This window comes from Strix uralensis, chromosome 13, assembly GCF_047716275.1.
Source record: "Strix uralensis isolate ZFMK-TIS-50842 chromosome 13, bStrUra1, whole genome shotgun sequence".
Taxonomy (NCBI): Eukaryota; Metazoa; Chordata; class Aves; order Strigiformes; family Strigidae; genus Strix; species Strix uralensis.
Genome location: NC_133984.1, coordinates 16,741,930 through 16,758,280, shown reverse-complemented (window position 1 = coordinate 16,758,280; position 16,351 = coordinate 16,741,930). Strand labels below are relative to the sequence as shown.

The window sequence follows — 16,351 nt, the reverse complement described above, 5'->3', positions numbered from 1 at the left end:
TCAGCAATGACAGGAGAGGCAGCTGCAAACACAGGGCCTGATTTCTCTTGCCATTTTCTCTTCCATTTGGATTAATGAGATCCCAACAGGCTAAAGCGTGCGCCTCCCTCCCTCGGGCTGGTCCGAAGGCAGCAACTGCCTGCCTTTGTTGTGCACAATGAAACAACGAGTTAAGCATTTCTGCACGAGCAAAATAAGTACTGTGTGCAACTGGCAGTGACCTAATGCTGGGTACGGCGGGGGGGCCACGATAGAGCTGGCATGGCTCAGGAGGCTCTAAAGGCTTGGGGGGATGGGAGATGGCCAGGGCCATCCTAACTCAGCTTTTGGGTGGGGTTTTGTTTGTTTGATAGGAAGTAAATACAAACCAACCAACTTACAGACAAGGACTCGCACTTCCCGGTGACTGCTCCTGGTCCAGCGTCGCTGCGGCCTTTGCTGTGAAGCCTTTTGTTACCTGGAGTAAGGACGGGAGGTCAGTCTGCAGGGGCTGGCTTAGCTCCTGCGCCGGCTGCCCAGAGGCCTCCTGGAGGGCTGGGGCTGGCTTTGGCTGCTACTGCAGGGAGCAGGGGCTGTGTTTGGGGGGTGGTTTGGTTTGGTTTAGAAGGGTCAGTGTTTCTAGAGTTGTACTGTTTTTTCTCAGCGAGAAAAAACTGGTTCTGAAGATGTAAGCAGTGGGCCTTCGGAGAAAAGTGTGCAGCGGATGCTGTTGCAAAGAGTGCCTGTTTATTGTTGAGCCAGTCCACGTTAGACTTCCAGTTACGGCTGCGGTACAGAAGTGGTACAGGTAGTAGATAGCTTACTGATAAAGAATGGGGAGGGGGAAAGAAAAAAAGCCACCAAAGTTTCTTTACAAGTTTTGGATTTCACATTATCACATAGTAACCATTTTGCTAAATACAAGCATATTTTCAGTCACATACAGACAGCTAAATACAGCATTATTTTCACATTTCGTTACAGAGCATAACAGAAAGCGAGGAAAGTGTATAGTATGCTTTTATTCTGGAGGTTCTGAGCAATTTCAATCTAACATGCAGATTGTTTTTAACATGTGGCAGAGACCACAAAAAGTTAGCTTTTTCTTTTTTTTTTTTTTCTTATTTTTGTCCTAGAGTAAAAGAGCTCCTGACCTTTATCCTGTGAAAGGTATCACCTTCTGATTTCTCTAAGTCCCTCTTGCACTAGAAGTCAAAGCATTAAAACCAGTTGTTAGAAAAGAATTCTTAGCATATCCTATAAGTTCTTCATCTTAGAAAAAACATTCCAAATTTTGTACAGATGAATCTACATTTCCTATATTTTAATAAGCTGTCTAGAAAATGCAAGGAATTAGAAAAAGATGTAGATAATGGTTTCTCTATCATTTAATATAACCATTTATTACCTCTAAGTAGTTAAGACTGTGTACACTTTCTTCTGTACTGTTCCTCTTTAGAATTATGACACTTGTATTTTTAAATTGAAAATTGACTATGAAGGCCTGAATGCACTTACTGATTTAGGCTTTCTGGAAGTTCTCTCGGGGAGCAGTAAAGGGGAATGCCCAAAACCCGTTAAGTACAATATTGGTTGTGTTGTGAAAAGTGATCTTTCCCCTGCTGTCCAGGTTTCTGCACAGAGAATTACAGAATCTTACTACTGCTCGAATGCTGTTTGAGCCAACTTCTAACTGCCCTTGATGTAGCACTCCTGCTCTGCTACCCCCAGCTCTGCAGCCCAAGACACACCTCCTGGCCAGCCGGACCCTGGAAGCCCAAGGCAGCTGCCTGGCAAACTTTCCATTCAGAGAATGAAGAAACTGACCCTTTCGTACTTGTTTGTCCTTGCCTGTGAAAACGTGACTAACAGACCTGGTCCGAGCAAACCTCGCGCTCTCCACTGGCGTCAGCCCACGAGAGCCCATGGCAGCCAAGCTCCTGTGGTGCTCGCTGCATCAATCTTCTCCAGCTTTGCTTACCTAGAAAGAGATTTTGTAAAGGGATATTTTTTTTTTTTTTTTAAATCTTCAGGGCACTCGACCACAACTGAATCTGCCTGGAATTCCCTGGGCTTTAGGACAAGGTTTCTGATACGTTTACAGCCTAGTCAAGAGCGATGGGGGGTTGGCAGCAACAAGCTTACCGAAAGGTGCTAGGCCCCTGCCGCCCTCCCTTCCTCTGATTCGCTCCCAGTGCCCCCCCAGCACGCACAACACTGCTGCTCCCCTGCAGGGCTCAGGAACTGACGTTGTTCCTAGAACACTGAAAATAAAAATGTTACCCATTTCCAGGGTTTTGGTTGTTGGGTTGGGTTTGTTGGTTGGTTTTTTTTCACAGCTTTAACACAGGAACCACAGGTTTTTTTCTTCATGGAGACCTGCCCACGTGCTGCAAATCATGAGAACAGGTTCAAAGGGAAAAATAGTCTGAACTCAACAGCAATCGAGAAGACCCACGCTTTTATAGATGGGGTAGCTTAAAAAGCTGTAACAAGTATTTTATTCTTCTCTACTTAGAGGCCTAAAATCATATGCTAGATGCTTCCTGTGTCTTTTAACTAATCCCTCCCTCCTGCCCATTAGCAGTTTGGTATATAAAGCTTGCAAACTTGAGTAAAAAAGAAGTCACTATAGTTTTGTTTGTTTGCTTTTAATAGGCTGAACTTCCCTAGTTTGCTACAGGAGCACAGTTACCCTGCTGCACTTCAAAAGCTTAAGTTAAAACTTAGCGGAAGCAAAGCTCCTAAGTGGTGAATGGCATTCCCAGAAAACATCCACCGACACAGAGCTTTTGGAACATGGCTGCCACCCCGTGATGACCAACCTGAGATGGATCTTCTTTTGTCAAATTAAAACATGGAGGAAAACAAATTTTATTCTTGAGCTTGTCTTGTGGCTTTCCTTTCCACCCGCTCAGACACTTCTGTTGTGTGCTCCTCCTTCCCAGTGCTAGCTCTCCACAGATGCCAAAGAAAGAAAATGACACTTTAACAGCAGAGAGTACTGATGGAAGCTGTTGCTTTCCATGCTATTTAACTTCTTTAAAAGCAAATCTCACCTTTTAGGATGTCTGATGCACCTGAGTTAAGCTTTTCAAGTTTTTTTTTTTATTTTGTTGGTTTGTTGTTGGTTTTTTTTTTATTTTCCCCTCCTTTCCATTCCTGCTTGTGACCTGGCTGGTGAGCCACCCAGAAGGTCAGCACAGTGCTGTTAGCAAGACAGAAATGTTGGTGTGTCCCACCTGGCTGCAACACCCCAGCCTTAAGATATAACATATGAGGACATGGTTCTCTCTTTATGCTCTTGATCACAATTCTGTTGGAAAGCCCTGAACTCAGGGTACTTTCAAGGTACTCACCTAGGCAGTAAATGCGTAAAAATGCATTGAATAATTACTGGAACAGGAGTTGCCACTTAGAATCCCAGTTCAGCACAGCAAGAAAAGCACTGGGGGGGGGGGGGGGGGAATTTAAATTTTAATTACCAATCAAATAACTACTGTTTTCCTCTTTAAATCCCACAGAATATTCTTTGCTATTGAATTAGGTTCAAGAACATAAGAAAATTCAGCAAGTGTGCATACCATGTCAGTAAACTTTTCCTGTGGAGTTGGCCTTATGAGGAAACAGTATCTGTGCTGCCTTTACACCTTCCTGGTAATAAACAGCTGACACAAACAAAGATGTCCTCTTTCTTTCTCTCTGTCTGCCCATTTGTCATACTACTAAAGTATCCATACTGTGGCTTCACTACCCAGCATGGAGCTATGGATTTACTTAAAAGAGGACATGTACAGTACCCTGGCGTGTGCCAGCCCATTCAGCTCTCTCCTGTCTTGTGCAACCCCTCATTTCTGCTGCCTGGCTCCTCACAACATCTACATGCACCCTCACTCACTCTCCTTTAGGTTTGTAGCCCCCAGTTCTGAAAGATTATTTGGAACAGAACATTTCTTTCCGGGGTCTGTTCTGGTGTCCAAAACAACGTGGGAGGCTGTTCACAACGGGAGTGTTGCTCTCCCTTCTGTCACACTGAGTTCACTTAGTAAAGTACGTTTGGTTAGTAGAGTTCATCACCACTCGCCTCACTAGAAGAGCTCAGCACAAGCATCGCCTATCTGATTTCACCACTTCTTCTGAAGAGTGCACTACGTTTGGGACAAACCCGCTCTTTACCCCTTCCCATCCCTCCTGGATTGAAATTTCCCCCCTTTTAACAAGCTCGTATATATCTCGAGTCAGATCAGTGAAGGCCTTCTCCACGTTAATGGCATCCCGAGCTGAGGTCTCAATGTACTTCATACCATATGCAGCAGCCAGTTTCTCAGCCTCGTGCCTGGTGACTTGCCGCTGTGTGTCAAGGTCACACTTGTGACCTACCAAAACAAAGACGATCTGGTACGGCTGGACGTGCACCTTGGTCTCCTCTAGCCACTCGTGGACATTCTGGAAGGACCTGCGGTTTGTAATGTCAAAGAGGAGGAGTCCGCCAACCGAGTTCCTGTAGTACGCTCTGGTGATGGACCTGGAAATGAATGAGCCACAACAAAAAGTGTAAGTTACAGCTGTTTGGGAAAAAGGGCAGAGTGAGTTTCAGGTGAGGGTTTGTTTGTTTGTGTCTTCTGATTTTTTTTTTTTCCTTAAGCCAAATGTAGCCCTTCTGAACCTACTTCTTTGTTTAAGAAAGCACCATCACTACTACCCTGTCTACCCTGCAGAACACAGGGCAGAGAAGGCCATTCAGGCAATGTCTTACCACTTCCAGCTTGTGCTCTGTAGAGCTTGTCATTCAAGAAGACAACTGATCTTGGCTTAAAGATTTCACCCTTGGGTAACTGCCCCACTGATTTATTACAGCTCTGTAATAAATCCCCCCCACCATTTTTGGTCTCTATTTTCCATCATGGATTTCTGTATGCCCTTTGCTGTTAGTCTAAAGAGTCCTGTCCCCCGCCACGGAAGTTCTCTGCATACCTTGTCTAACCCATTGGTTTAGATGCACTGTAACAAATTAAAGGACTCGTTTGAAACCAAACACTTTGACAAATATATAAAAGGAGGAGTCTACAGGTTCAGAAGGCAAACCAATGGGTTGTAGCTCCCCTCCATATACCCAGGGCCTTGGCACAGGGACATCCACTGACCCCTACACTTTCTCCCACTACACCACTGATCAAAACAGAAGCAAACAGTCTGACCTCCCAAGTAACAGCAAAATGCTACAACACCTTCCTAGGGGAATCTGCATTACTGTTGGTCTCGTTCCTGCCAAATACTGACAGCATTAAACAGTAACCAAAAAGACCCCCAAACCGCAGGCTGAGAAATGGAGCGCATCTTCCACAACTCTTCCAAGCAAGGGCAGACTTCAGTGCTGCCAGAAGCAGCACATGAAATCAGCTAACGCAGGGCGATGGAGCGAAGCCGAGACCGTGAGGCTGAGCAGAGCTACAGTTCAATGACTACTACACATGGAAAAACCAAGAAGCTGTAAAAGTGTGGTGGTTCTGCAAAGTCACGGATTCATTCTATATCCAGAAGCAATGATCGATTTCAGTCCCTGGAGGAATTCACACTCAGGCCTGAACATTCCTTGCTGGGAAAATGTAAGCACTGCTGCATTTTTACCTTGGGACAAGGTGCTTTTTGGACATGCAAGACTTTCTTAGGGGTTATTTGGTCCTGCAGCATGTGCATCTAGCAAAACTGCCCCAAGAAAGGATGAACTGGAGTTTTCAAGGATTGCTTTATCAACAGACATGCACTGACGAGTGAAAATCCACAGCGAAAACTGAAAAAAAGCCAGAAGAGAGGGAAATAAGATAATTGGCTGAGGGGCAACAGTAGCTCTGCACATTTGGCACCAAGGGAACTAGATCTGCCTTTTGCTATCTAGCCAGCTGCAAACAGATAGTGGTGCTTTGAATTCACCCCCACACAGGCATTTCTGCTTCTGCCTTGTGTTCCATGCCATCAGCCCTGGCTCCTCCTGCCAACATCAACAACGCCTCAGGTACTTCTGAAAGACATGACAGGATCTAAGCTGAACGCTGCTTTGAGGCAAAACTAGGTGAAGGTCTCAGTGCCTTTTTTCAAAGCCTCTTTCACAGGCTGTTTTCCTTACCGACCTGCAGAAAGCAAACTACACCGCCTTCACGCTGCACATCACTCCCCAATTCCCTTCCAAAACTCCTACCTTCCCTCCTCCCGCCACACTCCTACATGCTCATGCAGAGCAGAGCGGGGATTTGCACCTATTTTGGCCAAGTTTTAACATAAAGGTATTGCACCTCTGGGAACTCTCCCCAGCTCTATACCTGTGGTAGGGACTCTTGTACCCAGGGACTGTGCCTGTTTGTTCCAGCCTTTCCCTCTCAGCAGATGGAGAGCTGCTGGCTGGAAGGAAACAGCTCTGCTATAGGTGGTGGTACTCAATTCCAGGGAGTGAGGGCTCCACATGCTTTTGCTTTTGTTAGCATTACACAACATCACGTTTCAGACAAGGAAATCACAGTATCTGAGCAACCAGAGATAGGCAAAACCTGCCGGATCCAGGAGGAATTGGACCCTGCTCTTCTACAGCTCCAAAGCAGCCTCAATGCTGCCCCAGGTAGCATGTTTTGGCGCCTAAGCTGGCAAAATAGAACGGCACATGCTTAACTGCAATTTAAGCCTTGACTCCACAGAAATAGCTTCTCATTTATGAAGAGTGAAAGAGCTCACAACGGGGATCAGGAAGAGCAGAAACGTGGCACAGCTGCAGACCAGAGAACACCAGCAAGGTGATTTCAGAATAACTACAGTGGTTTCTTCCTTGCAGGGCAGCTGTTAAAACTATGCAAAGCAGACTGGAAATGCTCAAATCGGAGAACTCTGAAAAAGTGGAGCTCATTCTTACGAATTTCCTTCTCAAGAAATTCCCTGTGCTATGACAAAAAAGTTCAAGGGTTCTGGACAGCACCTGCACCATTGTGCTTCTTGCCTAAGCCCACAAGTCCAAGGGGCTTCAGCTTATTCCAGTAATAACTACATCTTGTCTTTTGCCAAGAAAAATGGCTTGCAGGAGAAGCCCAAGAACTGCTGTCTTTATGGGGCACAATCTGTCACAGGGCTAACGGCAATCTGAAAGGGATAAACGCAAAACAGAGTTTTTGCCTGATTTTTTCATACTTCAGAGCACACCACAAAAGCACCTGGGTTTGCTCATTTCCCTCTAGCTCTTCACATTGGGAATTTAACTCCGTGCTTTGGCAAGGGCATTTCAAAGCTGCATGATGTGTTTTTTTATGTCACTCGCTGTTCCTGCCCCTTGCACTCTTCCTGCCTTTGAAATGCCGCTGCCCATCGCAGCGGTGCAGCCTGCCCTTGCGCTGAAGGTCGCCTGCTCATCATGCTGACAACCCGAGCGCCGGGCCGGGTCAACCACCAGCACTAAGGGTAAGCAGCCTCCAGGGCCCCCAACTTCCTAATGTGTAAAAGAAAGGAAACTGAAGCCATCCGACAGCTTTTGCTCTTCACAGCAAAGGCAGAAGCAGGGGACGGCACCCAGGCGTGCTTTCTACAGACCTCAGCCCGAGATCCAAAGCTGGAAGCTGATGCAACTGCAAGCTAAAGCACCTCCTCTCTCAGCAGAATAAAGCACCAGCTCCTCATGCCGAAAGGCTGCAAGGTAGCAGAAGAAAAACCTGTCAGTGGATAAGGACCAACTACTGCACATCCTGGGCCAGATGCCAGCGCCACAGATGCAAAGGAAGGTGGTGAGAGGGGTGGGGGTAGGGGAGGTTTCATCTATTGAATGAAACCAAACCATTCCTCAGGCGAGTCATTACAGCCCAGAAGTAGAAGCTAGGTGAAGCTGCGCAGAGATGCAGAGCAAGAAAAGTGCTCCCGGAGGGAGCAGGAAGAAAGAGCGGATGAGGGTTAAAGATGCATGAAAAATATAAGCAAATGGGAGGCAGGGAGTTGAGGGTACGCTCACAGCCCTTCCAAATAAGCCCTGTCCGAGCAGCATGTGTCCTGTGACACCACCAGCTCCCTGTTCAGCTGGGGCCGAGCCTGCTCCAACTGCGACTGCTGTTTTTACCGTACAACACAGTGCTGTAGGGAACTCTTGGCATGGTCCCACATGCCACCTTTATTCTTCCTCGTCGAGCCTCCGTTACTATCGCTTAACCTCTCAAACGGTTCGTGCCCGTGCAGCGCCCAGCATGGCCCTCTGCGGAGAGCACCTGTGACCTCTGCACAGCCACCACCAAGGGTTAGTCCCGGCCTTTCTCTGTCCTACGGACAGCTGAGCTCTGCTGTCGCCGCAGAGAATCAAACCACATATTCCATGGCGTTTAGCGAGCCTAAACGTGCGTTCAGCTATGAAACATCCTGGTTACTGCCTCTCTGCACCAACGGGGAGCAGGCGCGTTCCCTGCCGAGCTGCATCCTCTGATGCCGCGCAGGGCTGGGAAACACCCCCAGACCCCAGCGCTGCCTTGGGGCTCCGTCCCCCTGCCCGGCAGCTGCTCCACACCCCACCCCCCACACGCGGCCATTCGGGGCTGGACACAAGCCCCGGGTACACGACGCGGGACGCTGACCCGGCGCGTTTTGGGCACAGCGCTGGAGCGGGGGGGGGAAGGGGGGGGAGGTTGGGGGGCAAAAGGTGCAATTTGACCCTTCTTTGTCTCATTCGCCAAGCGCCTCAGCCGGCGGTGCGGGCCCCCCTGCACAAGCCGGGGCCCGGCACACGAGCGGGGGGCGCCGGCCCCAGTCCCGCAGCTCCCGGCCCGCCCGGCCCCGCCGCCGCAGGGCTCACCGGAACCGCTCCTGGCCGGCCGTGTCCCAGATCTGCAGCTTGATCCTCTTGCCCGGCTCGATCTCCACCAGCCTGGAGAAGAAATCCACGCCCACCGTGGGGTCGGAGATCTGGGCGAAGCGCCCCTCGGTGAAGCGGCGGATGAGGCAGGACTTGCCCACGGTGGAGTCGCCGATGACGATCAGGCGGAACTGGTAGAGCCAGATGGCCTCCATGCTGCCGCCGCCCGCCTCAGCGCCCGCCCGCCGCCGCGCCGCCCATGCCCGGCCCGCGGGCCCGGGGGCGGCCGCCGGCGCCGCGCCGCTCGCCCGCAGGGGGGCGCCGGCCGGGAGGCGCCGCGCCGCTGGGCCGGGAGCGCGGCGCCCCGGGGGGCCGGCGGCGGCCCCGGGCCTGGCCCCCGCCGCCGGGGCGCGGGCGGGCCGGCCCCGCTGTGTGCGCCGCGGCCGCGCGGTTCAGGCGGGCCCCATGGCGGCCGGCGCAGGCCCCCGCCCGGCACCCCGCCGCCCCGTCACCGCCGGCGCATCCCCGCCCAGCGGCCGCCTCCCCTCTCCTCCCCTCCGCGCCCGGCCCCCGCCGCCCAGGCGCTGCGCGGACCGCGGGGCCGGGCGGGCGCCGGCCGCCGCCTCAGCCGTGCGGGCGCTGGGGCCCGGCCGAGGGTCGCTCCCCGCGCCCCCCCTCCGCGGCGGCCGTGCCCTGCGGCTGCGGCCCCCCCGCCGGTGCCGGAGCCGGTGCCGGGCTGCGGGATGGAGGCGCGGCCGAGCGCGGGGCGCGCCGTGATGCAATGGCGGCCGCGCTCTACCGCACTGCCGGGAGGAGCCGCCACCCCCGAAACGCCGCCGCTGCGGGAGCCGGGCGGGGGCGGGGCGGGGCGGGACCGTGCGGGGCGGCGGGGGTGGCCGGGGGGAGCCCGGGGCTGAGGGGATCCCCGGGGACTGCGGGGAGCTTGAGGCTGAGGGGAGCCGGAGGCTGAGAGGGACACCGGGCTGAGGGGACCCCCGGGGCTGAGGGGAGCTTGAGGCTGAGGGGAGCCCCGGAGCTGAGGGGGACACCGGGCTGAGGGGAGCTGGGGGCTGAGGGGACATGAGGCTGAGGGGACCCCCGGGGCTGAGGGGGACATGGGGCAGAGGGGAGCCACGTTGAGTCCAGGGCCAAGGGGGAGCTGGAGGACCAGGCAGACCCCAAAGCTAAGGGGGCGCAGGCCAAGGCGAACCTTTCTCAGCTCTTCCCCGGGTGAGAAGGGTTGAGCTGGGCCTGCAACACCTTCCCATGTTTTAAACCCGAGTCCCATTTCTGGAGAGATTCGGGCTCCTCAGCCCCGCATCGGGAGCTTCGTTCCCACCGACATCTAATGGGGGGGGGCAGCCCAAGGAGCGCCTCTGCCCCCCGCGGCCTTGTCCAGGGGGGACAGTGGGATAGTGAGGGGTCTCACTCACAGCCTCACGAAACCCTGCGTATCCACATACACACACGTATTTATCTCTGTGTGTGCGTGTGTGTGTGTATGTAGAGTATGTGTGTATATATATTATGTGTGTACAGTCTCAAAAATGAATAGTTACAGACATTAAATACCCAGCAACTTAAATACCACAAATCTTAACAAATCCATTTTCCCTCGCTCTGCTCGAGCGGGTTCTCACCTCCGCAGGGCGAAGCACGGCGTTCAGAGGCCCGAGCAGGTACCTGGGATCGTCTGTCCCAGCTTTGACCGGGCTGTCCCAGACAGGCGCTGTCCCGAGGGGTCGGGCTGTGCATGGTCACAGTGGCACACGGCCCCGGGGGTGTGGCTGAGTCCCGGCACCAGCTTGTGCAGCACTTGCCGGAGCAGAGTTTTCATCTCTGGAAGGGAAAATGAGCGTGTATATTATTAAAAACAGTGACTAAACTGTGTGTATTAAGTCAACCATAAAAAAAAAGAAAAGAGGACTATTGATGCTTTTTTTTTAATTTATGCAAGCACTGGTGGTTTTTTTCTTAAATAAAGATGGTTTCATTAAGAGCTCCTCCTGCATGACCCTTATTGAAATAAACACATTTCACAGTGGCTATTATATTCATTAGCTCCTCAAAAAAAGGATGTTTATATAGGTATGAGATAGTTAGGCACCTTGCAAATTGGACTAGGACATTAGAGACCATTTCAAGTCTTCAGGAATAAATGACAAGGAATTTTTTCAATATCCTTTGAAATATATCTATTAACAACCCCAAAAGATCCTATGTTAATGTACCTCAGGACAGGAAAGAAAACTGATGAAGCAATCTGCACAGCAAGAGAAACGGTGCAACAGAAAAATATTAAACCTATAAATCCAAGTTAGCAGCACATTAACCAGTGACTCTGCCAGCGATGCTTTGTGGGGATCTGTTGCACTTTACTGTATGATCTCTAAGCATTTGATGCCCATTAGTTCAAGCCCACAACAAATTGTGGTTTCGCTTCAACTTTTTCTCTCCTCCCCGTGCACTCGCACACACAGTCACCCCACTCCCTTTCTGCCACGGGTTTAACCGTGCTTGAGCAGGCGCCCGGTGACACAGCCCACCAGCAGCATCTCCGGCAGGGATCTCCAGGCAGAGGTGCCAGTGGACAACTCATGGCAGCGGCGTGAGCTACGGTGGGGAGCAGCTGAAGCGCCCCGACTTGCAGGGCTGTGAGGAGCCAAGGAGAGCACCAAGGGGTGGGCCGGTGCCCAGCAGACACTGTCGTAGCTAGAGGAATTCCTGGAGCATCAGGGACCTGTTTTTTTCCCAGCAAATAAACCCGCAGGATCCCGTGATGCAGATATTATTTTCATCTTCTCTGAACACATGCATATAGATGAACACACGCTGCGTGACTAGGCAGCCACGATATTAATTAGCAGCAACTGAGAAGGTAGGAGAAAATGAGCTCCTGGGAGAGCCTTTGTTCTGGTACCGTTTTAGAAAATGGAAAATCTGGTGTCTGAAAGAGTGAGACAGAGAGTAACCTAGATTTGATGCAAAAGCAGGTTTGTCGGCTGGGGACAGGACAGCAGGTGCTGGTGAGAAGCTGCGGGAGTGTGCGCACTGATGGCAGCGCTCAGGGCAGCCTCCGCTGGCTGTCAGCACCTCTGGACTCGGGGCAACCCTTCAGCCCTCCTCCCTGTGGCTCCAGGGGTGATTCCAGAGCAGCCCCTTTCTCCTCGAAGCTGCTAGTGCTGGGGGAATGCTGCCTGAAAACGGCCTCGGCACAGGCGAGGGGACAGCTGAACCCATGCTGGTGCACAGGGGCCGAGCTCCTGCATCGGCTGGCAGCACTCGTGGGACCCCACAGGCAGGGTCCAACCTGCCCAGAGAGGCAGAGGGGAGCTCCTGTCAGGCAGCACTGCCATACAGCCCCGCACTGCGTACGGCGAACGCAGGTCGGAGCCCTTCCCCAGGGCAGCCTATGCACGCCTGGGCATGCAGCTCCTGCACAAGGTGAAAAACATCCACACAGCAGCCACTGGAGTGGGTGTTTCTGATTTAGTAAATTTATTGTAAGTCAGGAAAGCTGGGATGAAAGGGGGAAAGGGCTGGAGAACAACTCCCTTGCTGACCTGCGCTGCCTGTGGTCTCTATCTCAGAGCAATTATATTAACTTCCTTTTAGTGTTAGACGATGGAGGCCTAAGCAGATACTTAGGAGGGGCTTCTGAGAGCCCAGTTCCAACCCATTTCAGGCTGGTGGGTGGTGAGTGCCATGTGTACTCCAAATGGCAGGAACCACTGTCACGCCAACCCCACATTAAGAGCCCAGCACCAGCCTCAGCAGTCCCCGTGGCTGGGCAGAATGGTTTCAAGGCAGGCTGCTCCTCTTGGGCAGGAGCTCTCTGCTGTGAAACCCAGGCTTGCTGTGGCTGGGCCATAAAGACAGAAGGTCCCTAGCCATGGTCAGGGATGGCTAGGAGTCAGCCACCCCCCCTGGACCCCAGCACTGTGATTCACAGAGGTCCCCCCCCTAAATATTTTGCCAGTCAGTTGTAGTTTAGTTTTTCTCCAGAACCAGCCAGTGCCCTTTACACCCCATAGCTGGCAGCTGGAGGCTGAAGCCATCTCCAAGCCCATGGCAGCACTACGAGGAGGAGAGTGCATCAGCACTGCACACACCATGCAATTTTAATGCCCTTTCAGTTTCCAAGGATACAAAAAACAATCAATCAGGCAGAATCCCTCGCTGCGGGGCTGGATGCACGGGAGCTGCCCGAGACGGCCCATGCCTGCACCCCAGCCTGGGAAGGTGCAGCGATCGCAACACACTGGGGAACCAGAGGAACCCACAGGCTGACACCCCTGGCCCTTGCAGGTTTTATATCCCAGCCCCACTCACAATGGAGTTGCTCCTCACCGCAGAGATGAACGGCACCCCAGTGGAGCCCTGCGAGTGTATGCTACCAGACAGGCCAGAGACCAGCTACTTACTGCAAACAGTTACGGGCCACACACCAGGGTGATGGGAGTGCTGAGAGCAGGGCTGGCTAACCACATGTAGCAAACAATTTATTAGCTAGTTCCAAAAAACATCCCTGTTAAATTAGGCCTGTCCAGGAAATGTGACATGGAGACAGATTACACTGTTGACAGGGACGTGATTGCACCCATGACCTGCTAGCTGATGCGTGCCACTGTAAAACCCAGGACAGAGGGAAGGTATTAAGAGAATTAATGTTTATTATTTATATGATGCCCACAGTTAGCCAGGGTGGTGCAGACAAGCGTAAAGCCACACAGTGCTCAGAACTGACAGCCCAGCTGACAGCAGGCACTGGGAGCATAATTTAGGACTTTGTGACGAGGTGACAGCCTTAGAGCCTTCAACAGCAGTAGCAGGAGGGGAGCACAGGCAGGGCTGAATGCCAGGAGCCACATGGTGAAGCTTCTGTCCCATCTCGGCCTTTGGCTGCACTAAAGGGCCTTTTGTAGTGGCGGACTTCTGTGGCAGACTGGCAGCCTCTGTCCCCAGGAAACTTGTTTAACCTCCCTCTCCAAACATCAACTTGTTGGAAAAATGCTTCTAGTGAGCAATGGGGTACTGCACGCCAAGGCAGCTCCAAACTGGCTGGCTGGGGTTCCAGGGGTGGCATTCTGCAGAGGTACCACTGGTCCCCCAGTGTCACACTGGGATCAAATCAAAAGCCGTAGAGCAGACACAGGCTTCATAAATATAGTGATGCTGGTTGTCCCATTAATGGTCCCTCATTAATATAGGAACACATTACCTAAATGTCTCTCCTACACTAGGCATCCAGACTTCTTCTGTAGCCAACAGAAAGGCAGGAACATCTTGAGATCTATTTATCCCACTCAGCTTGGTGGGATGAACCATCCTCCACCACCACTGCCCTCTCCCTTGGCCGTAGAGGAACAAAGGGCCCAGCACAGAGCAGCTACCCGACCTCAGACAGCTTGAATTGCCCCATCCCCTGAGCAGGAGGCTCTGCCTCCTCCCAAGGAGCTTAGTAACACTGCAGAGATGGGGCTGCAAAGCCAGTCAGGATCCGTGCCGATGGGAGAATGTGGGAGAGACACAAATGCAGAAGAACTTCAGAAATAACCAGAGAAGCCTCTTGAGTCAATAACGGTGCTCCAGGGCAGCGTTAGCATTTGCTTTGCAACCTGAACAGACAGGGGAGATTAAATTCTCGTACAGTGTGATCCACTCGGGTGGACGTGCACAGAGGATAAGCTTGTCCCTGCATCCCTGCAAGTGGCAGGGCCACCCTCTGGTGCCACACAGCACCCACATGACATAGCCTCCAGCCCCAACGGCTTGCACATGCGAGCAAGTCAGCTGGGTTTTTGGAGACGTAAAACATTTGCAAAACATTTCCCTGGGACAATAAATTACACGTCAGCTCATTACTGTGGGATGGCTTACTCCAGATGCAGCTCCCTGTGTCTTATTTCAGATTATGATCACATTAAAATGGCCATGGGTTGGCCGGTTGAAAAAGGGGGGCTCCCATCAAGAGATCATTATATCTGCTTGAGTCTGCCTGAATCCAAGAACAGATCCTCCACTGGGAATATTATGTCCTTGTAGCTGTTCAAGTCTTCCCAGCAAGGGAACAGGATCTGCTTAGAGCAAATAGGAGCCATTACCATCAGGATAAATTAGTAATGGTGAGTGGGAGAGAGAGGAGGAGAGGAAAAGAGGTTATTGTGATTTTTCTTCCTACAGAGCGGGTGTCTGAGCTACTTACATTTCCAGAAAACAGCTCCCTAGCTTCCCCTCTGAGCCCAGAGCTCAGACTGCTTGCTTACAGCTCAAGAGCTACTTTGGATTGTTAATAACTAGCAGGAGGGCATTACGGGTTGTTAGGTGCATGAAATCTGATTTCTGTTCCTACTGGTAGTGTCTCAAGTTTAGTGGCAGCACAGGCAGATCTGTAGAGTGAGAAAAGGCAAAATATACTTGCATTTGTTCTGTTCAACACCACTAAACACATGCCTTTTTATCAGAAGCTGCAACACCTGTTGAGGACTAATTGGGGGGGGTGGGGGTGAGGGTGGTCTTTAAGGTGCTGCAGGGGGTAGGCTGCAGGGCTGTGGCTCTGTGGTGTTGTACAGTTTCCTTTTTGTGAAATACAGGATGCCAAGTAATTTGCTAAACCCTGACTGCAGTCCTGGATAAAAAACTGACCAGCAGAAATGCCTTCACGCTCAGGACTCCTTCCTTTCCTCCTAAAATGACCTATTAAGGCAGGGCTGGTTTAGCTAGTTTGGGTCTACAACAGAGGCTGGATTGCCAATCGCTCAGAGACCAGTCCAGCCACAGTACGATTTCACAGCATTTTAAAAAGCAAGTACCTGCCTGCTTAAGTGAACACCTACTTCAGGTGGCTTGCAGGGAAATGACTATACCACCACCGGCCGCTCTCCAGCAGGAATGCTAACTGGAGCCCGCCGGCACGAACCTGGTGGCACCAAGCTCAGACCCTGCTCCTGCCTGTGTCTCCTCCTAGGATGCTGCTGCCTGCTGACATCTTCACCCAACTTCATTCAGATTTTACTTTCTGACATAAGGCATTTCAGCTGAGTGAATGGGAAACTAATGCAAAACCAAAAGGAGCTTGGTCTAGGTTGCTGAACTCCTGTAGGGTCCCTGGAGGAGACCTTTCCAGCTCTCCACCAAGCCCATCCCTCTCTCAGAAGAGATCTCATACGACCCATTAACAGTAATTTCTCCATGGGCCTCCTGGAGGCCGATGCTCAGTTTTTGTGCTGCTATAAGCAGACCCAGCACCCTCCAACCAACCAATGTGCTCAGAAGCTGGCAAATGCCCCAAAAGTGTGAAGGGCCACCCTGGAGTTGCCTGCTCTTGTGCAAACCTTATTGCTACAGATCAGCCATCCCCTGCTCACAACAGGACAGGAGCCGGTACTGCAGTACCAAAACACACTCAGAGTCCTCCTGTGGCCCCACCAGCTTCACCCTGACCCTCGCTGGGAGAGCTGCTTCTCATGGCAGAGCCACCTGTACAAGGAGCCTCCCAAAAAGTGCAGCCCCTGGGAAAAAGTGGCTGCTCCTGGCCAACCCGTTGGGAAGGGACTTCTGTTTTCA

At 51.9% G+C, this 16,351-nt stretch overlaps 1 protein-coding gene across 1 annotated transcript; it reads right to left on the bottom strand.

Annotated features, from left to right (window-relative positions):
* Positions 1 to 704: 704 nt before the first annotated feature.
* RAB39B (RAB39B, member RAS oncogene family) lies at positions 705 to 9,073 on the bottom strand. The gene is made up of 2 exons (XM_074883148.1): positions 8,786 to 9,073; positions 705 to 4,504 (listed from the first exon to the last, which is right to left on the bottom strand). Exons 1-2 carry the CDS (start codon positions 8,998 to 9,000, stop codon positions 4,078 to 4,080), a joined length of 642 nt encoding a protein of 213 aa, XP_074739249.1. The 5' UTR covers positions 9,001 to 9,073; the 3' UTR covers positions 705 to 4,077.
* Positions 9,074 to 16,351: the final 7,278 nt, after the last annotated feature.